This window comes from Oncorhynchus clarkii, chromosome 2 (genome assembly GCF_045791955.1).
Source record: "Oncorhynchus clarkii lewisi isolate Uvic-CL-2024 chromosome 2, UVic_Ocla_1.0, whole genome shotgun sequence".
NCBI classification, from domain to species: domain Eukaryota; kingdom Metazoa; phylum Chordata; class Actinopteri; order Salmoniformes; family Salmonidae; genus Oncorhynchus; species Oncorhynchus clarkii.
In genome coordinates this window covers 62,699,033-62,723,838 of record NC_092148.1, presented here as the reverse complement: position 1 = coordinate 62,723,838, position 24,806 = coordinate 62,699,033, and the positions used below count along the sequence as shown (strand labels likewise).

The 24,806-nt window shown below is 44.5% G+C and overlaps 1 protein-coding gene across 1 annotated transcript in view; it reads left to right on the top strand.

Moving 5' to 3' along the window:
- LOC139371306 (capping protein regulator and myosin 1 linker 2) overlaps positions 1-24,806 on the top strand; it is a 45,032-nt gene that overhangs the window by 19,243 nt on the left and 983 nt on the right. Inside the window, exons 18-38 of the mRNA XM_071111623.1 lie at positions 1,644-1,740; positions 2,029-2,083; positions 4,225-4,397; positions 4,528-4,596; positions 4,734-4,827; positions 4,908-5,006; positions 5,668-5,796; positions 5,941-6,054; positions 6,252-6,427; positions 6,643-6,730; positions 7,261-7,350; positions 7,505-7,571; positions 9,060-9,409; positions 13,812-13,918; positions 15,375-16,107; positions 16,206-16,310; positions 16,613-16,649; positions 21,467-21,541; positions 21,665-22,042; positions 22,672-22,782; positions 24,116-24,220. Of these exons, the coding sequence (XP_070967724.1) occupies positions 1,644-1,740; positions 2,029-2,083; positions 4,225-4,397; positions 4,528-4,596; positions 4,734-4,827; positions 4,908-5,006; positions 5,668-5,796; positions 5,941-6,054; positions 6,252-6,427; positions 6,643-6,730; positions 7,261-7,350; positions 7,505-7,571; positions 9,060-9,409; positions 13,812-13,918; positions 15,375-16,107; positions 16,206-16,310; positions 16,613-16,649; positions 21,467-21,541; positions 21,665-22,042; positions 22,672-22,782; positions 24,116-24,220 (3,252 nt within the window). The remainder of the gene's footprint in view (positions 1-1,643; positions 1,741-2,028; positions 2,084-4,224; positions 4,398-4,527; positions 4,597-4,733; positions 4,828-4,907; positions 5,007-5,667; positions 5,797-5,940; positions 6,055-6,251; positions 6,428-6,642; positions 6,731-7,260; positions 7,351-7,504; positions 7,572-9,059; positions 9,410-13,811; positions 13,919-15,374; positions 16,108-16,205; positions 16,311-16,612; positions 16,650-21,466; positions 21,542-21,664; positions 22,043-22,671; positions 22,783-24,115; positions 24,221-24,806) is intronic.

Genomic DNA, 24,806 nt, shown 5'->3' with positions numbered 1-24,806 from the left:
CTGGAAGGTGAACCTCCGTCCCAGTCTCAAATCTGTGGAAGACTGAAACAGGTTTCCCTCAAGAATTTCCCTGTATTTAGCGCCATCAATCCTTCAATTCTGACCAGTTTCCCAGTCCCTGCCAATGAAAAACATCCCCACAGCATAATGCTGCCACCCCCATGATTCACTGTGGGGATGTTGTTCTCATGGTGATGTGAGGTGTTTGGTTTGTGCCAGACATAGCATTTTCCTTGATGGCCAAAAAGCTAAATTTTAGTCTCATCTGGCCACATACCTTTTGGCAAACATCAAACTTGTTTGCTTATTTTTTTCTTTAAGCAATGGCTTTTTTTCTGGGCACACTTCTGTAAAGCCCAGCTCTGTGGAGTGTACGGCTTAAAGTGGTCCTATGGACAGATACTCCTATCTCTGCTGTGGAGCTTTGCAGCTCGTTCAGGGTTCTCTTTGGTCTCTTTGTTGCCTCTCTGATTAATGCCCTCCTTGCCTGGTCCATGAGTTTTGGTGGGCGGCCCTCTCTTGGCAGGTTTGTTGTGGTGCCATATTCTTTCCATTTTTTAATAATGGATTTAATGGTGCTCCGTGGGATGTTCAAAGTTTCTGATATTTTTTTATAACCCAACCATGATCTGTGCTTTTCCACAACTTTGTCCCTGACCTGTTTGGAGAGCTCCTTGGTCTTCATGGTGCCATTTACTTAGTGGTGTTACAGACTCTGAGGCCTTTCAGAACAGGTGTATATATACTGAGATCATGTGACACTTAGATTGCACACAGGTGGACTTTATTTAACTAATTATGTGATTTCTGAAGGTAATTGGTTGCACCAGATCTTATTTAGGGGCTTCATCGCAAAGGGGGTGAATCCATATGCACACGTTTTTGAGAAGTTATTTTTAAAATTTCACTTCACCAATTTGGACTATTTTGTGTATGTCCATTACATGAAATCCAAATAAAAATCCATTTAAATTACAGGTTTTAATGCAACAAAATAGGAAAAACACCAAGGGGGATGAATACTTTTGCAAGCACTGTAATTTAAACCTGGTTCTGGAAACACCGCTGAGAATAGCTCAAATCAGGCCATGTTATTTCTGTAACAGGCAGATAAGATCAGGCAGGCAGGGCTCCCAGCCTCCCACAGACAAACCTCCATGCAGCACTGAGGAGTGACCAAGGGCAGACACATCAGTGTCAGTCAGAATAGACACAGCACTGCTGGGACACTGAGGCTCCTGCATCTGCCTGTCTCCCAACCAATTTCCTCATCCATATTCATCCGGTACAGACAGAGCTTGGACAACAATTTATAATGAAGAGAGGATACTGTGGTGTATTACTGTAACCATGTAGCATGAGCACTTCTGGGGATCACACCGACATCACACTGACCAAGACTATGATGATGTGGTACAATCTCCTACACTAGCCAGTGGCTCAGATATAGAGACCATTTGTTTTCATGGAGAATGCACCTTTCAAAAGGCTCCTGGGAATCCTAAATGGTGTATTTATGACTGAGTAGGCTCAACATAAATTGAGCGTACATGAGATTGCTTCCTCAAAGCATACAGATATACAGCATGCAGAATGTCTACTCTTCTACAGTGAGTTACTGATATACATCTCTCTCCTTTCAGGTTTTGAGAGTGACATGGTCACCTTGGTGCTGTCCATCGGTCGTAGTCACTCCATTCGCCATCTGGCTTTGGGACGCAACTTTGCCATGAAGTCCAGGTGAGTAATTTAATCTGTCAGAACCACTGTTTTCTATTCATCTACCTGTCAGCTGTCTCTTCACTCTCTCTCTCTCTCTCTCTCTCTCTCTCTCTCTCTCTCTCTCTCTCTCTGTCTCTCTGTCTCTCTCTCTCTCTGTCTCTCTCTCTCTCTCTCTGTCTCTCTCTCTGTCTCTCTCTCTGTCTCTCTCTCTGTCTCTCACTCTCTCTCACTCTCTCTCACTCTCTCTCACTCTCTCTCACTCTCTCTCACTCTCTCTCTCTCTCTCTCTCTCTCTCTCTCCCCCAGAGCTCTAACAGATGTCCTACAGCGTATCGTCCAGCTCATTCAGGAGGAGGAGTGTGTGAGTGCTTGATTTCTTAAGGTGCATTCAGAAAGTATTCAGACTTTCTTGACTTTTTCCATATTTTGTTATGTTACAGCCTTATTCTAAAATTGATTGAATAAAAAATGTCATCATCAATCTACACACAATACCCATTAATGACAAAGCGAAAAACAGGTTTTTAGAAATGTTTGCTAATTTATAAAAATGACAAAAACCGATACCTTATTTACATAAGTATTCAGACACTTTGCTATGAGACTTTAAATTGAGCTCAGGTGCATCCTGTTTCCATGTATCATCCTTGAGATGTTTCTACAACTTGATTATGGTAAATTCAATTGATTGGGCATGATTTGGAAAGGCACACACCTGTCTATATAAGGTCCCATAGTTGACAGTGCATGTGCAAAAGCCAAGCCCTGACATCAAAGGAATTGTCTGTAGAGCTCTGAGACAGGATTGTGTCGAGGCACAGATCTGGGGAATGGGACCAAAAAATGTCTGCAGCATTGAAGGTCCCCAACAACACACTGGCCTCCATCATTCTTAAATGGAAGAAGTTTAGATCAACTCTTCCTAGAGCTGGCCGCCCGGCCAAACTGAGCAATCGGGGGAGAAGGGCCTTGGTCAGGGAGGTGACCAAGAACCCGATGGTCACTCTGAAAGAGCTCCAGAGTTCCTCTGTGGAGATGGGAGAACCTTCCACAAGGACAGCCATCTCTGCAGCACTTCACCAATCAGGCCTTTATGGTAGAGTGGCCAGACGGAAGCCACTATTCAGTAAAAGGCACATGACAGCCTGATTGGAGTTTTCCAAAAGGCTCCTAAAGACTCTGACCATGAGAAACAAGATTCTCTGGTCTGATGAAACCAAGATTGAACTCTTTGGCCTGAATGCCAAGCATCTGGAGGAAACCTGGCACCATCTCTACGGTGAAGCACGGTGGAGGCAGCATCATGCTGTGGGGGTGTTTTTTAGCAGCAGTGACTGGGAGACTAGTCAGAATCGAAGGAAAGGTGAACGGAGCAAAGTACAGAGAGATCCTTGATGAAAACCTGGTCCACAGTTCTCAGAACCTCAGACTGGGGCGAAGGTTCACCTTCCATCAGGACAATGATACTAAGCACACAGCCAAGACAACGCAGGAGTAGATTCAGGAGTCTCTGAATGTCCTTGAGTGGCCCAGCCAGAGGCCGGACTTGAATCTGATCGAACATATTTGGAGAGACCTGAAAATAGCTGGGCAGCGACGCTCCCCATCCAACCTGACAGAGCTTGAGAGGATCTGCAGAGGAATAGGAGAAACTCCCCAAATACAGGTGTGCCAAGCTTGTAGCATCATACCCAAGAAGACTCGAGGCTGTAATCGCTGCCAAAGGTGCTTCAACAAAGTACTGAGTAAAGGTTCTGAATACTTATGTAAATGGCATATTTCAGCTTTTTTTTTTTATATACATTAGTAAAACATTTTTACCCTGTTTTTCCTTTGTCATTATGGGGCATTGTTTGTAAAATGATGAGGAAAATAAACAATTTAATCCGTTTTAGAATAAGGCATAACAAAATGTGGAAAAAGTCCAGGGGTATGAATACCTTCTGAATGCACTGTACATAGGGCAGAAGCCTCGAAGTTAGAGGATGAGTAACCTGGTGGTAGATGGCTAGTGACTAAGTTCAGAGCAGGGTACTGGGTGGAGACCAGCTGTGATTGCTATTTAACAGTCTGATGGCCTTGAGATAGAAGCTGTTTTTCAGTCTCTCGGTCCCAGCTTTGATGCACCTGTACTGACCTCGCCTTCTGGGTTGTAGTATTCTCCTGTTCCCTGCTAGGAGAGCTTTGTAATGATGGAGTCTCTGTGGATGCATAGTCCTCTGGGACCTCCCCTTGAGTGAAAGAAAGTATTTTAATTACCCCAAATCCTTCTCCAGCGAGACGAGGCCCGCCTCAGTAATTACACATTGAGCAGCTGAGACTCGTACAGTATACAAGGCTCATTGAAATCAGGCAGACATTTTCTCTGAGTATCAAAGAGCCAGATGTCAGGCTGAAGGTCATGTAATCCAACTGAAGTTTTCTCAGGCCCAGAGCCCCAGACTCTGGGCTCTGATTGGACGGATCAGATCAGTGGTGTATGTGTGTGTGCCATGCCCACAGCCCCTGGAGTCTCTGTCAGTGTGCGACTCCAAGCTGAAGACAGGCACCACCATCCTCATCAACAGCCTGGGTTGCAATGCCAGCCTCACTAAGATAGACATCAGTGGCAACTGCATCGGAGACACTGGAGCCAAGATGCTGGCCAAGGCCTTACTCATCAACACTAAACTCAGGTAACCTAGCTATAACCCAACCTAACCATAAACTGACCTGCCCCAACCTTGCCTGCCCTAGCCGCAATCTGGAATTATATAACCGTGAACTAACCAACACCTGACCTGCCCAGTGTATATCTCTACACAGGACTCTGGTCTGGGACAGGAACAATGTGACAGCCAGGGGATTTCTGGATGTGGCCAATGCTCTAGAGAGGTAAGTCATAGAGAGGAAGAGTCTCAGTCCATCAAACAGGAATATTGCCTAAAAGATAACGTTACCCCTCTTTTCCTGCCTTTGAATGGTTGATTAATTCCTTATTCTTTTCTCTCTGTGTGTATACATAAACACAGGAACTTCACACTGCAGCACATATCCATCCCCATGAATGATGTCACACACGGGTATCGTAACAGTCCTGAGAAGACAGAGGAGGCTCTGCAGAAGGTGAGATTGGGTTGTCCACGGGGTGTATGATAAAAATTGATGTCTGAGTCACCCTGGTATAAAACACTTGTTGTGTCCAGATCCAGTCGTGTCTGATCAGGAACAGCCAGAGAAAGTCTGCAAGCCCAGACCAGATACTAAACCTCCAACAGGGCCTGAAGACCGTACGCTCTGAACAGGTGGGTCAGTCCTTGTTCTTGGAGGCAACAGAAATATACACTGAGTGTACAAAACATTAGGAACACCTGCTCTTTCCATGACAGACTGACCAAGTGTATCCAGGTAAAAGCTTTGATCCCTTATAGATGTCACCTGTTAATTCCACTTCAATCCGTGTAGATGAAGGGAAGGAAACAGATTAAAGAATGATTTTTAAGCCAATTGAGACATGGATTGTGTATGTGTGCCATTCAGAGGGTGAGTGGACAAGAGATTTAAGTGCCTTTTGAACAGGGTATGGTAGTAGGTGCCAGGCGCACCGGTTTGAGTGTCAAGAACTGCAATGCTGCTGGGTTTTTCCTGTGTGTATTAATGGTCCACCACCCAAATGACATCTAGCCAACATGATACAACTGTAGGAAGCATTGGAGTCAACATGTGCCAGCATCCTTGTGGAATGCTTTCGACAACTTGTAGATTCCATGCCCCTTGATGAATTGAGGCTGTTATGAGGGCAAAAGGGGGTGCAACTCAATATTAGGAAGGTGTTCCTATTTTTTTTGTGCAGTCAGTATATTAGTGTCTGTATGTATGAGGGTCTGTTCCTTTCCCATAGTCCTACATTTCTGGCACATTTGCCATTCTCACCCTGTATCTGTCTGTCTTCATCCCACATCTCAGCTGGTTCAAGGTCTGTGTCAGAGGTTACAGGAGAGTGTCCGACCTTTAGCCCCCTGCAATATACAGGAAGTGCAGTCAGACATATTGGCTGCAGAGGAAGTGCTTCATAATACTAAAACCTCCATTATGGTAAGGTATCTTTGAGTCCCACTGATACGAAATGTTCATCTATGTTTTTGAGAGGTCTAGATTCAACATAAACATCTAATGCCTAATAATGAAGGATTTTGAGAATGGTGAAATATCACTAATAAGTTTGTGTTCAATCTCTAGCTATTGCCTTCACTTTATGATCTGGTGAAGACACCCTCTAGTGGTGCAATGCTGCAACACATACTGAATGACACAGCCAAAACAGTCACCAACGAAATAACAGAGGAGATTCAGGTAATACTGCCATTTTTGTTTCTGCATCATGTGTGTGAACAATGTATATGAGGCACATGGTATCAATGTCAGTTACCAACCACTGATGACGATCAACATTCAGACAAATTGAAGAGATATGTCTAAACCGGCAACATGTGGTAGGGAAAGTCTCAGGAGAGGTCATCCAGGTGACTGATATGCCATGTGTGTTCCAGGAGCTGGCTCAGGCCTTGTTGCAGTCAGCCCAGACCCTCTGTCCTAGGGTCACCCACAGGTCAAGTGTCTGTGAGCAGCTGGCTGACTGTGTGGCTAAGAAGTCCAGACAGACAGCTCTGTTCATCCAGGACACCTTCATGCAGCACATAGGAGAACTCATCAGTAACAAACTAAGGTAAACAGCTGAATACACGCACATCCACCCTGAAACAAAAACACAGCTCATGTAGAACACAAACAGTTACATCGTACATAATCCTTGTTGTTTTGTGTCATGCTCATGGAATTTTTCCACCCAGTGCCTCCCACATCTCTCATTAAGCTCACTGGTGTTGCTTAGGATTTACTTTTCCCCTTCCAGTATTTCTTTGTTTTTCATTTCTTTTTCAGTGAACTCAAACTGTCAGTTAGTGTCTCCTTGGTGGAAAGTATCATTGATGAGGTTCTGCTGGACTTGTCTGTGGCTCAGCAGAAATTGGTGAGAGAGTGTGTGTGTGTGTGTGTGTGTGTGTGTGTGTGTGCCAAGCACACACTGGGAGAAGTTAAGTTAAGCTACACTACATCTACCCTTAAGAAACAGTTTACTTCACAAAAGTTGTTCCCTACATCCAAACTACTTTGTGATAAATGATCATATCTAAATTTGAAATGTCTTAGACAACAAATTGGAAGAACAGATCACTCTGGAGTTGGATGTTAACAGAATGCGTCATTTAGCCTATTAGACAGAAAAACTGTTTCATGTAAGAACTAGACAGGTCTGGTGATGGGTCATATTATATTTTATTTTATTTTAGCAAAAAAGTAGTGAGGTTCCAATAGATAGCTACACCTATACATGGAAAAAACAAGTTATTAACTACTGAAAACACTGAGTTCAACTACCACCAAACTACTGCATAATGTAGTTAAATTACTAGTTGAACTATGTATTTCCCTACTCCGCAACACTCGTTGTGTTGGGTGTGTCCGATTAGTATAACTGATCACCCCCCTCCCTCACCTCAGGACCGTCATATGAGGGAGCAGACCACCTCTGGACTCAAAACCAACGTCCCTCATCTACGAGTGGTAGACCATGACTTCCCTATGGATGATGTAAGAGCTCTAACATAGCCCCTTCCTAAAACACACACAACCCACCATACTAAACAGTATATGTCATACCATTGTACCAGTCTACACAAGTATCTACATGACCTGCATTAGTTCTTGTTTAATACAACTATCGGAATTTCTCTCTCTTTCTCAGTATGTTCCTGTCATTTGGAGGAGCAGCATCCACTCCAAGAGTATCCGTCCAGCACCCTCAGTGAAAAGTAAGAACCAGGCTTGTCATCAGTCTAATTCTGATTTATTATACAGACTTTTTAGTAGGAAAGCTTGGAGTCTGGGATGAAACTAGGCAGATTGATTACAGTGTTAATCAGGTTTAGTTATTGGCTGCAGTCTGCTACAGCAAAATGCCTTTGACCTGTGATGTCAGCGGCTGCAATCAACCGCCACTGTGATTGGCTTAGAAAAAGGTTTCAACCAGAATTCACAGTTGAAAAGGTCAGGGGTCGTGTCTAAAGCATTTAATTATCCAGTTAGGAGTGAGCTCTAACAAAAGAGGGTCAGAAGGGCAGTAACATGAAAATAATGGAGCAGTCACAACAAAGAGGGAGATTCCACTAGAGCAATATGTTTCTGGATTGTTCTGTGTAAATCCCTTTAGTGCAATGTGCTCTTAAGTACATCCCAAATCAGATTTAGAACCAGTCAAAATGTGTCAGTGTGTTACACTCCTCCTTTGAGTAGAAATAACACTGAACTTTTTTAGCTCCTTGTCTGTGGAAAACTCTGTCAAAAGAGGCACCTTTAAGCCCATGTGTTTTACTGAACGTGAAGGGGTTATTGCTTATGTGTGTCATTCATGCAGCCCGGAACACTTGAGGGGCTGTCCCCCAATGCGTCTTGGGAGTTCCCCCTCCTTGTGATAGTGCTGTGTCATGGTGCTGTAGGGTTAAGGTCCCATATCGGAGGGGATATTCTGGGGGGCAGTGATGGAGGTGGTAGGGGGGGGGGGGGGGGGGGTTAATACTCTAGCCTCAACAAAAGATAATCAGCTGCCTGTCCAATAAAAAGGGCTGTGGCTAACTGGAGCATGGCCGGGTTACTTTCAGACCACTGAACCTCACTTGGGGGGACAGGGGAGGGAGGGAGGGAGAGGGGGGCACCGGCTTACAACCATTGTACAACACCTCCCCCTCCTTTGCCACTCTCTCCAGCCGTCCTGCTCTGCCGCTACCTGCAATCTGTCTCTCTCCCCATCTCTCTTTCTCTCTTGCGCCATCTCTTTTTTTGCTCTCTCCCTCTCTCTTCCGTCATTTAGATTCAGTGTTGTAAATCTGTCTGATTAGTCTCCTCTCTTCTCTGTGCTGTTGAGCCTATATCTATTGTCATCCGTCGGACTCCTCTTCCATCCATATTTTCTGTTTGTAGCTCTCTGATTTTTTTATTTGTCCTCTCCTCCCCCTTTCTTCGTCAATGGTCTCTCAATCACTATTCTCAGCTCGTCCTCTCTCTCTCTCCCTCTCCCCCATTATATCTTACATCCCCTCCCAGTTTATCTCCACGTTATACATAGGATGCATGTAAAAATAGGGCAACTATCATACGTCCTGTGCCTTTGTGTGTTGGTACCATTCCCTCTCTCTCTCTGTCCTCTCTCTCTGTCCCCCGCTCTCTGTCTCTCTCTCTCTCTCTCTGTCCTCCTCTCTGTCCCCCTCTCTCTGTCTCTCTCTCTCGTGTTTCTCTCTCTGCAGGTCTCCTGGATGTGGACTCGGAGCAGCAGGCAAGAGAGAGCATGCATTATCAGCAGGAAGGAGCATGGGTAGGAGGGAAGGTGCAGGCGCTGTCGTCAACGACGACACTGTCAGTCACAGTGGGAGGCCAGCTGAAATCCGAAGGCCCCTCCCACACAGGGAGAGAGGCGGATGCTGCTCCTGCTCCTGCAGCTGCTGCGGCTCTTAGCAACAGTGAGCCCCGGCGCCCTGAGCCCGCACCTCCTCAGGCCCCTATGGACCTGCCCATCGACTGCCACACACTGAGGCACTACACCCGCTCCAGGCCCAGACCCAACCGCCGGAACAGCAAGCCGCCCAGCAAGACCCAGGTAAGAGGCAACACAACGAGCACCATGGAGGATGGGGATGGAGGGAAGAAAGGGAGGCACAGACAGAAGAAGAGAGAGCGGGTGGGATGCAGGGAGAGGCTAATCAATTGTAGTGACAGAGTTGCTTTCTGACAGAAGGCTGGATGAGAAGGGATGGTGAGAAAGAGAGATGAGAGAAGAGAAAAATCAGGGGAGAGCAGAGAGGATGGTGATAGAGGGGGAGGGAAGAAGAGTTGTGATGGCGGTATTCAGGTTATTGCAGCCACAGCAGCAGAGGCAGTGTCAGTGGCTTGCAGCTCTGGGCATTCTCTCTACATCTCCCTCCTTCCCTCTCTCTGTCGATCTGATTCTATGTCATCGTCTTGTCAGTGCTGCTGCTGTTGATGTGTTGAGGAGCCATTTCTGTGTGTTTTCTCCATATTTCCCCTGCATTAACGGCGGTCATGTGGTTCTCAGTGGTGGACTGGGGGCTGTCAGAACAGGGCGCTCTCCCCACTCTGATTCTGGATGGCTCTGCTCTGTGTGACTGCTGTAGCATTTTAATTATTCATGTTTTCACATCAAGGAGTGCTCCCTCTCTTTTTTCACTATCGCTCTCCTGTCAATGCCCTTAGGAGAATCCCTCTTTTACAGTGTAATATTGTTAAGGATTGTCAATGGGAACTGGTTGTGTGGGTGTGTGCCTGTGGGTATGTGTTTGCATGTATATATTCATCGTCGTGTTTGATTAGAATGTCTCAATGTTCAGCTGGTGCTTGGTGATGGTGGTCTGTCTGTCTGTGTGTGTGTGTATTTTCCTCTGACACGATCTGTTTTGCCAACTGATCAAAGACAGCTCTCTGTTATGTGTGAAAAACAATGCTAAGCAGCACTTGTTCAAAATAAATTGTTTTCTTTGTAACATCATCTGTGTGTGTGTGTTTTTGTGTGCGTCTGCGTTTTGTGTGTCTGTTGTTTGTGCTGCTACATTGGTGTTGTAGTGTGATTCATTGTTGGTGTAGTAACAAGGGAATTGTTGTTCTTATTGCAGGTAACACTGTGCAATGGAATGTTTACCAATACCACATTAACTGGGTGTCTGTATCCCCTGTGTTGTCATTACTGGAACACAGTGTTTACACTTTGTTATTCAGACTGTATTCAAGGTGCCCCTTGTGCCTGTATTCTGTACTTCTGTATTTCCAGTGCTGTCGCTGGTTACCCGTGTGTCTGTAATACGATTGAAACAGTCCTGGGTCCTGTGTGTCTGTAATACGATTGAAACAGTCCTGGGTCCTATGTGTCTGTAATACGATTGAAACAGTCCTGGGTCCTGTGTGTCTGTAATACGATTGAAACAGTCCTGGGTCCTGTGTGTCTGTAATACGATTGAAACAGTCCTGGGTCCTGTGTGTCTGTAATACGATTGAAACAGTCCTGGGTCCTGTGTGTCTGTAATACGATTGAAACTGTCCTGGGTCCTATGTGTCTGTAATACGATTGAAACAGTCCTGGGTCCTGTGTGTCTGTAATACGATTGAAACAGTCCTGGGTCCTGTGTGTCTGTAATACGATTGAAACAGTCCTGGGTCCTGTGTGTCTGTAATACGATTGAAACAGTCCTGGGTCCTATGTGTCTGTAATACGATTGAAACAGTCCTAGGTCCTATGTGTCTGTAATACGATTGAAACAGTCCTGGGACCTGTGTGTCTGTAATACGATTGAAACAGTCCTGGGTCCTGTGTGTCTGTAATACCATTGAAACAGTCCTGGTCCTGTGTGTCTGTAATACCATTGAAACAGTCCTGGGTCCTGTGTGTCTGTAATACGATTGAAACAGTCCTGGGTCCTATGTGTCTGTAATACGATTGAAACAGTCCTGGGTCCTATGTGTCTGTAATACGATTGAAACAGTCCTGGGTCCTGTGTGTCTGTAATACGATTGAAACAGTCCTGGGACCTGTGTGTCTGTAATACGATTGAAACAGTCCTGGGTCCTGTGTGTCTGTAATACGATTGAAACAGTCCTGGGTCCTATGTGTCTGTAATACGATTGAAACAGTCCTGGGTCCTGTGTGTCTGTAATACGATTGAAACAGTCCTAGGTCCTGTGTGTCTGTAATACGATTGAAACAGTCCTGGGACCTGTGTGTCTGTAATACGATTGAAACAGTCCTGGGTCCTGTGTGTCTGTAATACGATTGAAACAGTCCTGGGACCTGTGTGTCTGTAATACGATTGAAACAGTCCTGGGTCCTATGTGTCTGTAATACGATTGAAACAGTCCTGGGACCTGTGTGTCTGTAATACGATTGAAACAGTCCTTGGTCCTGTGTGTCTGTAATACGATTGAAACAGTCCTGGGTCCTGTGTGTCTGTAATACGATTGAAACAGTATTTCCAGTGCTGATGTCTGTGGCCACCTGTTTTCCTGAATAGTGATTGAAACAGTCCTGGGACCTGTGTGCCTGTAATACGATTGAAACAGTTTATTCATTGCTATTGTCCATGGTTACCTGTACTTCTGTATAGTAATTGTTCATGCAGTTCATCCCTGTGTGGTTATCTGAGCCTCTGGGGTCACTATGCAGTCAGAAAGGACGGGAGGTCAGCTCAGATCAGAGATTTTCTGAAGTGGACGACTCTACTCCTCAGTTACCACAGAGATGAGAGGCAGATAGAACCGCTTTACCCTTCTATGGAAAAGGCAGAAGTTCACATATACTTGAAGCTAAGTGTTATGTAGCAGAATTTCTAGGGTTTTTTTTGTGTCTGGATCTATAGTTTTTATGAACATAAAACATGCATGTGTATCACAAGTAGGTTTGTCTAATGTGCATGTTGATAATGTAGCTAGTTGGCCTGGTGAAATAAGGGGCCAGGTGGTGGTTGTAGCTTGGAGGGCTGCTTGCTGGCTGTGTTGACTGTGGAAAAGGAAAGGGCAGGGTCTACTGTCATTCTGCTGTAACACTCACTGTGGTTGGTGGTGGTGGTGGGACTGCTCCTTCTTCTGGGTGTGCCAGCTGCCTGGCCCACTTTGAATATGCTCACATGACTATCGACTGTATATTATTCCTGCTGTAGAAAAATGTAAAACAATCTGCTTTGGGTTTTTATGTAACAGCATTCCTCCCCAGAAAATGTCTTGCGTCAATGTTGAATTCTGCAAATGGTGGGAACTCCTACTGAATGATGCTCTGGGAATGTGGGTGAGACCATTCCTTTAAAATCCAAGATATCATATTATCAAACATATGTCAGTGATTTCTCTTAGATTTGATGCTCACAGTTAATTGACTTATAGAATTAGATTGAAATATTATTGAATGAGCAGAGCCCTCTACCTACATTGACATGTACTGTATGTGGGAAAAGGCCACCTATTGATGTCCTATTTACCATAATAGAAAATACACTGCAAAGACAATAGAGTCCCACCCCCTTCTACATTATGAAGAAACCAATGGACACACCCCTACCACACAGTCTATCAGTAACTGTTGCTATGCTAGATAGGGTGTATATATGAAATTGTTAGTGTGTCGTCATCAATGGAAACACCATCCTTGTGCTTTATGGCAAGTATTTTTCTCTTCCTGAAGATAGAGTGGAGTGATGGGGATCGTTGCTCTCTGATTGGCTGGGAGGTACTAAATGATTTATAATCCATTTCTCATGCGGCGTGGCACACCATTTGCATACGTTTGTTATAGCTGTTCTGCAGTGGGTTGGTTCTCCTGCTCTCTGTAACCACAGCGCCTAAAGGCCTCTCTCCTCCCTCACAGTCTGTTCAGCAGCAGCTGCACTCATAGACTGGCTAAATACAGAACATCGTCTCAGACACTGAGAAAACAGTCCTCGCCTTCACTCTCTTTCCACCCCTGAAAATTGTCAGCCAATACTAAATGTCAAAATATCGTGCACTGCCTGTTTGTATTTGAGTAAGCGACAGACAACCATTAAGAGATTGCTCTTCCCACCAGCCTGCTAAATAACAGTGAATAATGAATCTTTTAAATCATCACAGTATGATCCAAACTAAAGAGCTACTCTTCAGACTGGAACAGAGGAGAGAGTGGTGGTGGTGAAGGGGGTGTCTGAGAGATATAATCATATTGTGGAGGATCAGGGAGAGGATGGGGCTGAGGGGTTGTGTTCTCTGCTGGGACCTGAAGCACAGATGTGCCTGCTGCAGACACACACACTAATGGTCTATAGAATAGAGAGGATGATCTATTGTGTGTGTGTGTGTGTGTTTGTTCTTAAACATATATTTTTCTCTATTGCATATCTGTTGGCAAGCATCATAATCAGTATGTATACTGTGCGAGTGTACTCAGCCTACACTATTCAGTCACACAATGGTATTACCATAAGCATCCGCCAAGCCTCTCTGTCGTATGTGTGTGTGTGTGTGTGCAGGAGCAGGCAGCTGAGAGTGAAGAGAATGGAGCCAATGAGACCATTGGCAGGGTGGATGAGGGAGTAGAGGAGTTCTTCACTAAGAAGATCATCCATGATGACTCTCTGTAAGTATCCATATAGTAAACCTCCAAATGAATACACCTTTCCATACTAACACAGATACGGCATGGATTTACTGCATGCACCCACACTAAACAAACCAACTAACACTGGCTCTCTGCACCCACACTAAACAAACCAACTAACACTGGCTCTCTGCACCCACACTAAACAAACCAACTAACACTGGCTCTCTGCACACACACTAAACAAACCAACTAACACTGGCTCTCTGCACCCACACTAAACAAACCAACTAACACTGGCTCTCTGCACCCACACTAAACAAACCAACTAACACTGGCTCTCTGCACCCACACTAAACAAACCAACTAACACTGGCTCTCTGCACACACACTAAACAAACCAACTAACACTGGCTCTCTGCACCCACACTAAACAAACCAACTAACACTGGCTCTCTGCACCCACACTAAACAAACCAACTAACACTGGCTCTCTGCACCCACACTAAACAAACCAACTAACACTGGCTCTCTGCACACACACTAAACGAACCAACTAACACTGGCTCTCTGCACACACACTAAACAAACCAACTAACACTGGCTCTCTGCACCCACACTAAACAAACCAACTAACACTGGCTCTCTGCACCCACACTAAACAAACCAACTAACACTGGCTCTCTGCACCCACACTAAACAAACCAACTAACACTGGCTCTCTGCACACACACTAAACAAACCAACTAACACTGGCTCTCTGCACCCACACTAAACAAACCAACTAACACTGGCTCTCTGCACCCACACTAAACAAACCAACTAACACTGGCTCTCTGCACCCACACTAAACAAACCAACTAACACTGGCTCTCTGCACACACACTAAACAAACCAACTAACACTGGCTCTCTGCACACACACTAAACAAACCAACTAACACTGGCTCTCTGCACACACACTAAACAAACCAACTAACACTGGCTCTCTGCACACACACTAAACAAACCAACTAACACTGGCTCTCTGCACCCACACTAAACAAACCAACTAACACTGGCTCTCTGCACCCACACTAAACAAACCAACTAACACTGGCTCTCTGCACCCACACTAAACAAACCAACTAACACTGGCTCTCTGCACCCACACTAAACAAACCAACTAACACTGGCTCTCTGCACCCACACTAAACAAACCAACTAACACTGGCTCTCTGCACATGCATGTTCCCACACTCTCCACGAAGACTGACAGATATGGCGATACACACCATGCATACGTACTGTACAAGCAGAAAGATAACAGAATGTTTTCGCAGAATGTTTGTCTACTGTGGTTGAAAATGATGTATCCCAAATACACAGCATCCCACTGATCCCATCCCAAAAGCCACAACATCCCATCACTAGATAGTGTGAACACTGAACAAGCACCACCACTGAATGGAGACTCAGAAGTGTTGTTGCTGTTTTGTGCTTCACCTCAATTGCAGAAAAGCGCAGAGGGAGGAGATCCTTGACAAAGCACAACCCACAGAGTCGACTTCCACCACCCCTGCCCCTCCCAGCACGTCTGCCCCGGCCCTGCCCCCCTCCACCACCACCTCCTCTAGCACCTCTTCCTCCTCCGCGACTGAAACAACCACCCTTTCCTCCGCCCCCTCCAAAAACATCAAGAAGAAGTTTGGGGACTTCTTCGCCTTCAAGAAAGGCCGTGCCAGCCGGGGGTCGAAGGGCGAGGTTTGCCCAGAGGGCAAGGTCAAAAAGACCTCCATTGCAGATCTAATCAGACCACTCAGGGAGGCAAAAGAGAAGGAAAAAGAGAGGGAGCGAGACAAAAAGGGGAAATTGGAAGAGGAGAGGGGTGCTAAGGCCACCAGTGTTAATGATTCTGATGCCACCACAACAGTAAGAGCAGCAGAGGACAACACCATGGCCCCCGCCACTCCCTCTGACGTCGCCACTACCTCCGCCTCCCTGCCCACCAGTGCCTATGCCCAGGAGAAGGGGACCCCCATGTCCCCCAGCGCACTGACCCCCAGCCCTGTCATCAGCCCTATTGGGGGGTTCTTGGTGGAGAGGGAGAAGAGCCGGACTCTGGAGAAGAGCAGGACCCCAGATGGAGAGAGGAGGCTGAAGGCCACACGGCGCTCCCTCAGGGATGGGAAGTCCCAGTCCCTCATCCTGCTGACAGGCCTGGAGGATGGCACTGCCACACATGGAAAGGTAGGTACCACTCTGCACTGGTCAGAAAGCACATAGAACCAATCTGTGATAAACAAAATGCACATCATTTAGATATGCCTTTGGTCATCCTCTTCCAGAAACACGCATCTGAGAGCACATCCAGCCTTGAGCAGCGTCTCCACGTCATGCTCCACCGCATGGGGGTGACCAAGACACCTCCTGCAGACACAAAGACCAGCCAGGTGTGTGTGTTAATGTGTGATATGAATGGTTGTGGACCACCCTTCCTGTTCTCTACTTGACTATTTCCTTTCTGTTCTGAGCACACAGCTATAGTGGGATTCATTAAGGATTACAGTACCTTTGTGAAATTAATGTAATGTGGCCTTGAATGTCTCAGTATAGTACCTGATGGTGAGGGTGTGGCAGCCTCTGTATTGTAAATGATTTAATAGGGCTTATCCACTGCAGCCTGCATTTTCAGTCCAGGTAGGAGCACATAGGAGGATAACTCAAGAATAACATGTCTTATATCCCCTTGTAGAACAAAGAAGAGGAGCTGAGAAAAGCCAACTCAGAGGGTAAGACTCTCCCCACTCCTCCTCAGCTGTGTGTCTGGGATCTGGGACTTCCTGTTCCTAGCTCCTCTTCACACTGTATGTAGGAGAGACTGGGGTTGGTTGTCACACTTACTGGTTAGTGTTTTCCTCTCAGGTTCAAGTTTATTGTCACAAATCTTGCCCTGGAGGCAGAACTGAGCGATTTCCCCTTAGATAGGCCAGCTGCAAAGTCAAAATTGGCTATGTTGTAAAAATTCATAAAAACAAATTAGCTTTTTGGTCTTAATTTAAGGTTAGGCATTAGCGTTAGCTGTGTGGTTAAGGTTAGTGTTAAGGTTAGGTTTAAAATCAGATTGAATGACTTTGTGGCTGTGCCAGCTTGCGACTCCTTACGGAAATGAAATATATTGAAGATACCTTTTTCATAATAAGATATAACAGTAAAATGATCATATGTGTTGGGATATATTATAATATACCTGTATATATCATTATTAGCCATAATGACAAAAATATATCAAGCATTATAATTATAATTATTTTAGATTAAAGTGCTAACAGTGTGAATGAAACAATAATACCCCAATAAAATAACATGTACACACTACCGTTCAAAAGTTTGGGGTCACTTCGAAATGTCCTTGTTTTCCATGAAAACATAGATGAAATTAGTTGCAAAATGAATAGGAAATATAGTCAAGACATTAAGGTTATAAATAATCATTTTTAATTGAAATAATCATTTTTCAGCAATTACAGCCTTGCAATGAGATTTCACCCCATTCTTCCTGAAGCACCTCCCACAAGTTGTATTGGCTTGATGGGCACTTCTTACGTACCATATGGTCTAGCTGCTCCCACAATAGCTCAATAGGGTTGAGATCCGGTGACTGTGTTGACCTCTCCATTATAGACAGAATACCAGCTGACTGCTTCTTCTCTAAACAGTTCTTGCATAGTTTGGAGCTGTGCTTTGGGTCATTGCCCTGTTGTAGGCCGAAAGTGGCTCCAATTAAGCACTGTCCACAGGGTATGGCATTGCAAAATGGAGTGATAGCCTTCCTTCTTCAAGATCCCTTTTACCCTATACAAATGTACATAGAGGGAGCAGAGTGTCGGTTTGGGTAGGAGTATTTACTAGCCTTTCGAAGAACTTCATGATGACAAAAGTGAGTGTAACGGGTTGGTAGTCGTTCAGTTATTTTCACTTTCTTGGGCACCGGATGATAGTGGATATCTTGAAGCAGGCCTGAGCTAGAGACAGATTGAAAATGTCCAAAAACACAACAGCTACCTGGTCTGCACATTCTCTGAGGGTGCGGCTAGGGATGCCGTCTAGGCCGGCAGCCTTGCAAGGGTTAACAGGTTTGAATTGCATAAATATGTCCACCGTGGAGACCGTAAGCACATACATTGGGGCAAAAAAGTATTGTCAGCCACCAATTGTGCAAGTTCTCCCACTTAAGAAGATGAGAGAGGCCTGTAATTTTCATCATAGGTACACTTCAACTATGACAGACAAAATGAGGAAAAAAAATCCAGAAAATCACATTGTAGGATTTTAAATTAATTTATTTGCAAATGAGTATTTGGTCACCTACAAACAAGCAAGATTTCTGGCTCTCACAGACCTGTAACTTCTTCTTTAAGAGGCTCCTCTGTCCTCCACTCATTACCTGTATTAATGGCACCTGTTTGAACTTGTTATCAGTATAAAAGACACCTATCCACAACCTCAAACAGTCACACCCCAAACTCCACTATGGCCAAGACCAAAGAGCTGTCAAAGGACACCAGAAACAAAATCGTAGACCTGCATCAGGCTGGGAAGACTGAATCAGCAATAGGTAAGCAGCTTGGTTTGAAGAAATCAACTGTGGGAGCAATTATTAGGAAATGGAAGACATACAAGACCACTGATAATCTCCCTCGATTAGAGATTATGGGGCTCCACGCAAGATCTCACCCCGCGGGGTCAAAATGATCACAAGAACGGTGAGCAAAAATCCCAGAACCACATGGGGGGACCTAGTGAATGACCTGCAGAGAGCTGGGACCAAAGTAACAAAGCCTACCATCAGTAACACATTACGCTGCCAGGGACTCAAATCCTGCAGTGCCAGACGTGTCCCCCTGCTTAAGCCAGTTCATGTCCAGGCCCGTCTGAAGTTTGCTAGAGAGCATTTGGATGATCCAGAAAAAGATTGGGAGAATGTCATATGGTCAGATGAAACCAAAATTGAACTTTTTTGGTAAAAACTCAACTCGTCGTGTTTGGAGGACAAAAAATGCTGAGTTGCATCCAAAAGAACACCATACTTACTGTGAAGCATGGGGGTGGAAACATCATGCTTTGGGCTGTTTTTCTGCAAAGGGACCAGGATAACTGATCCGTGTAAAGGAAAGAATGAATGGGGCCATGTATCGTGAGATTTTGAGTGAAAACCTCCTTCCATCAGCAAGGGCATTGAAGATGAAACGTGGCTGGGTCTTTCAGCATGACAATGATCCCAAACACACCGCCCGGGCAATGAAGGAGTGGCTTCGTAAGAAGCATTTCAAGGTCCTGGAGTGGCCTAGCCAGTCTCCAGATCTCAACCCCATAGAAAATCTTTGGAGGGAGTTGAAAGTCCGTGTTGCCCAGCAACAGCCCCAAAACATCACTGCTCTAGAGGAGATCTGCATGGAGGAATGGGCCAAAATACCAGCAACAGTGTGTGAAAACCTTGTGAAGACTTACAGAAAATGTTTGACCTCTGTCATTGCCAACAAAGGGTATATAACAAAGTATTGAGATAAACTTTTGTTATTGACCAAATACTTATTTTCCACCATAATTTGCAAATAAATTCATAAAAAATCCTACAATGTGATTTTCTGGATTTTCTTTTCTCATTTTGTCTGTCATAGTTGAAGTGTACCTATGATGAAAATGACAGGCCTCTCATCTTTTTAAGTGGGAGAACTTGCACAATTGGTGGCTGACTAAATACTTTTTTGCCCCACTGTAACTCAAGTTCTCCTCAGAGGCTCTCCTCGGCAGCTCGGTCGTTTTGCATTGGTGTCCGAGACATGACAGGCTTTATTTTTTTTAATCCTTTATCGTTAGAAGCCCCTGCCACATACGCCTCATATCCGACCTGTTGAATTGCTCCTCCATGCTGTCCCTATACTTGTCACATGTAGTATATTCAGTGTAGTATATTCATAAGTGAAAAAAGTAAAGCTGTAAACATTTGTGTTAACTCCAATGTTTTGTTGAAAACAAGGAATGCTTTTTCAAACAGGAAGAGGTGTGCGTGTTTGTGAATGTTGCTGACTCTGTTGGAGAAGCAGGTTCGGAACGGACCAAAACAGAACCAATCATAGACATCCATGTTTCCCAAGTTTTAACAGCACAGTATACAGTAGAGCACAACAGAATACAGTCAAGAAAAGTAGTGTATTCAGTAGAGTATAGTTCAGTAGAATACAGTATAGTATAATGTATTGTATCTCAACTGTACTGTACTCTACTGAATTAAACTCAACTGTACGGTACTCTACTTTGCTGTACTCTACTATACTGAATTAAACTGTACTGTACTATACTGTACTGTACTCTGCTGAATTAAACTCTATTGTACTGTACTGTCTTTTCAACATCCAGAAAACAAGTCTTCTATGCATCTTCTCAATGTAATTTAGCTTACTGGACACATTGTTACAATGGAGATGGTTGTCAGATTGTGACAAGCAACCTAAACATCAATGTGACAACCATTCCCAATCTTAATTAGCATGCTAATTAAGATGCTAGTTACCACATGGCTTGATCTAGGAACTCACAAATAGGCTTGAAATAAAGCTCTCCCTTTCCTATTTTCAAAAACATATACTCCCATCATACAACTATTTATTAAAGAAATAACAAGCATATTAATATTTAATTTCACAGATGAAAAATGCAGTTATTCCTCTCACTTCAGTGTTTTGTTATCCTGACCTGAATTGACCAGATGGATGATCTCTCCTATAGAGGACACACATTTGTATCTTGAAATTATTACACAGCCCCCCCCCCCCCCCCCCCACACACACACACACTGTGACATCCAACCCCCGGTCTCCCCTACAGATCCCTTCCTGCTGATAGGAACGTGGCAGCATCTCAGGTTTGCTGTAGACATGGAGACTAAGTCAACTTAGAGTTGGCTGGTTGCGCTAGATGTCAATGTCTCATCTTATAGTTGTTGAATTGTAGACTGTCAAGTAAAAGTGTTGCTGTGACACTAGTGATGTGATTTGACAGTAGATGCTAGTATAATGTCAACTGCAGTTGTTGTGCTTCTTGAGTAACCCTTGAAAATACAAAGGAACCTACAGATAATATTCTTCTGAATTTTGATTTGATAGAAATGTAAAAACTGTGCTTATTTCTGTCAAATTCACCTTCAGATGGTGAAGGCCAGTGAGAAGACCAGAGAGGTAAAGGTTAACAGAGAAATCAATCCTACATCTATAAATAAAAGTGATACCTGGAGTTGACCGAAATTTAGAGCAGGTCAGAGAGGCTCACGGGAGGTCAGAGCTACACAGACAGGCCAGCCTGGGAGTCATTTCGTCCATCTGTCACTCAGTGCTGGAGGTCAGGGGTCAGTTCAGACATCCACTCAGAGGGGAACTCGGCACTATCAGCCAATGGCTTGTGCTCTAAAGGTGACGGTGACAGCTCCCTTTGATGTCTTTAGTGTGGATTTGTTTGTTTTTTTCCGTGTCAGGCTGCTTCAATTATGGAGGGGCTCATCCTATGTGTAGGTGAACTTCCCCGTTTGCTATAATCTTCTTCTCTTTCTCAGGTGCAATTCTTGACAAAAAACCTGAACCTCCAACCACGTTGATGAAGCCTCGCACTATGTCCACATCAGCTTCAGGTAATTCTGACACTTAAAGCTGGTGAATGGATGTCCATGTTATAAATCCACCAATACTCCAAACCAATATGTAAATGTTATGTTGCAGTAATGACTTCAGTGCTACCGCCCTTCTCTCCTCAGACACCAGGTGGCCAATCAGAGCAGGCCTAACTCCTCTGGAGGCTCCCCGAACAGATAAGCCCCTCCTCCCAGGACGCCCCATCGGCCCCCTCCCTCCCAAGCCCACAGTGGCAGCCAAACCCCCTCTCCCTGCCCCCCAGCAGCCCCCTGCTGCAGCTAGGACGTCCCCGGGGTTCCCCCGGCAGCCAAGCAAAGCCACAGGCCCAGAGACCCAGCCAACAGAACCAGAGCCCTCCCAGAGCCAGACCCAGCCCCAGCAGAGGGAGCCCCCCTGCCCCTCCCCCCGCAAGGAGACTCCTCCTGCCCCATCGCCACGCAGGGGACCCTCTGCCCTGGAGAGCAGGGAGCGCTCTGAGAGAGCACAATCAGTTACTGAAGGTACACTTATATACAGTCCTCACCTCTCCTTGGTGACAAAATATATGAGCAGCTTTGGTGTTTTTCTGTCTGAGCAGAAAAAGACCAAGCTAGCTTGTATTTGTCTCTTCTCTTTCTCTCCAACTCTCTTTGATTATTTGTCTTCCATTATGAGCTTAATATTAAATAATGCAAGAACAGTGAATGCTCAGAGCATAATTACTTGTCTCTTGTGTCTCTCTCTGTTTTCATATACTGTAATATTTTGTGGATGGCAGCTCCTAATGCACTTGTCTGTATTGGAAAGATTGTTTTACACAATCGAACAGAGCTGAGATCAATCCTGGGAGTCCATTTGCCAGGAGTTGGACTGTATTGGTTTTGACTCAGCAATGCCTAATTCGAATGACTGAATTACCACCACCAATATTTAGCACACACTCATCTGATGTTATTTGGGTTCAGATTATGGCAGAGGATGGCATCCCAAACATGTGAGCCAAACATGTGTTGGGTAGTGCAATGCCTGGTCTGACCTTTTTTTGAACATGAATGTCATTGTGACTCAAGTGTCAAGTGCCTAAACCCACCTCCAGTTATGTTGTGTGTGATTGTGTATCTGAGTCCTGTGTGTCTTGGTCGTCCCCTAGAGAGCCTTCCTAAACCCCGGCCCCGCATGAAGCCCTCTCCCCAGCGGAGAGCTGTGTCTGTCTACGACGACTCTCTCCTCCGAGAACATGCTGCTCTGCTGGACTATGAAGGTGAGCTCAGCAGCAGAGAGAGAGCACTTCCTGCTGGACACCACAGGCTACTGCAGAGGATCAGAGCCATATAAAGCCTATACTGTGTGTATACAGTGCCTTTAAAAAGTATTCACACTCCTTGACCTTTTTAACATTTTGTTGTGTTACAGCCTGAATTTAAAATGTATTAAATGTAGCTTATGTGTCACTGGCCTACACACAATACGCCATAGTGTCAAAGTGGAAAAACATTGTTACAAATTCATAAAAAATTAAAAGCTGAAATGTCTTGAGTCAATAAGTATTCAACCCCTTTGTTATGGCAAGCCTAAACAAGTTCAGGAGTAAATATTTGCTTAACAAGTAGCATGGATTCACTCTGTGTGCAATAATAGTGTTTAACATGATTTTTGAGTGACTACCTCATCTCATACAATTACAATCTCATACAATTATCTGTAAGGTCCCTCAGTCGAGCAGTGAATTTTAAACAGATTCGACCACAAAGACCAGGGAGGTTTTCCAATGCCTCGCAATACGCCCAGTTACTACAAAGATACAGGCATCGTTCCTAACTCGGTTGCCGGAGAGGAAAGAAACCGCTCAGGGATTTCACCATGAGGCCAATAGTGACTTTAAAACAGTTTAATGGCTGTGATAGGAGAAAACTGAAGGTGGATCAACAACATTATAGTTACTCCACAATACTAACCTAAATGACAGAGTGAAAAGAGGGAAGCCTGTACAGAATACAAATACAATCCAACAAAATGCATCACTGAGTACCACTCTTCATATTTTCAAGCATGGTGGTGGCTGCATCATGTTATGGGTATGCTTGTCATCAGCAAGGACTAGGGAATTTTTATAATAAAAATAAACACAGGCAACATCCTAGAGGAAAACCTTGTTCAGTCCACTTTCTAACAGACACTGGAAGACAAATTCACCTTTCAGCAGGACAAAAACCTAAAACACAGGTCCAAATATACACTGTAGTTGCTTACCAAGATGACATTGAATGTTCCTTAGTTACAGTTTTGACTTCAATCGGCTTGAAAACCTATGGCTAGACTTGAAAATGTCTGTCTAGCAAGATTCAACAGCCAACTTGACAGCGCTTGAAGAATTCCTTAAGGAATAATGTGCAAATATTGTAAAATCCAGGTGTGCAAGCTCTTAGAGACTTACCCAGAAAGACTCAGTGGGATCGCTGATTCTAATGTATTGATTGACACAGGTGTGTGTGTCAAATACATTGAAAATACTAGCTGTGTTCATAGATGTCCTGCTGCACTTTGGATATGAGGAAAATTCCTGAGGTAGGTTGTTTCTTTCCTCTCCTTCTCAGAGCTGAAGGCAACATTGCCACGATTGCAGAGGTCACCAGCCCAGAAACGTGCCAACCCCGGGGAGCTCCCTACCTGTAGTGAGGACCAGCCTGAGGGGAAGGATGGTGAGTAAAATCCTCAGAGGAAGAAATCTTGACAATTACATTTTATACTGAGTGTTTTTACACATGGGGGGGATAATAAGTTACTAAGTGAAAATGGTTTGAAACAGAAAATGTGTAGATGTGTATGGCTGTAAAATGGATGCTCTTTTTGAGGCATTGTGCCAAATGTACAAATGTTTGGTCTGGGACCTATAAGCCTTGGACTAATGGGCATATGCTCACTTCCTCCCCTTCTTTCTGCTTTGTTCTATAATAATAACTCACCCATCAGGCCCTCAGCACCATATACACTGTAGTGCAATTACCATCCTATTATATCTCAAATACTTGTTTGCATTCTGACACAGGGATATTCATCACAATTTCCTGGCAAATCACCTTCAATTATAGACATGAAGGAGGACTGAATATCAGGTCCTTAATGTGACAGATTTATTAAAGCGATGCTTCATCATTATGCCCACAACCCTCAGTAAATATCTACCTTACAGCATGCTATAGAGTGCAGCTATTAACATCTAGAATAACCTTGTTTTGGTTTAAACAGAAATGACTTATTGAATGATAAATCTAATCAAGAAACTTT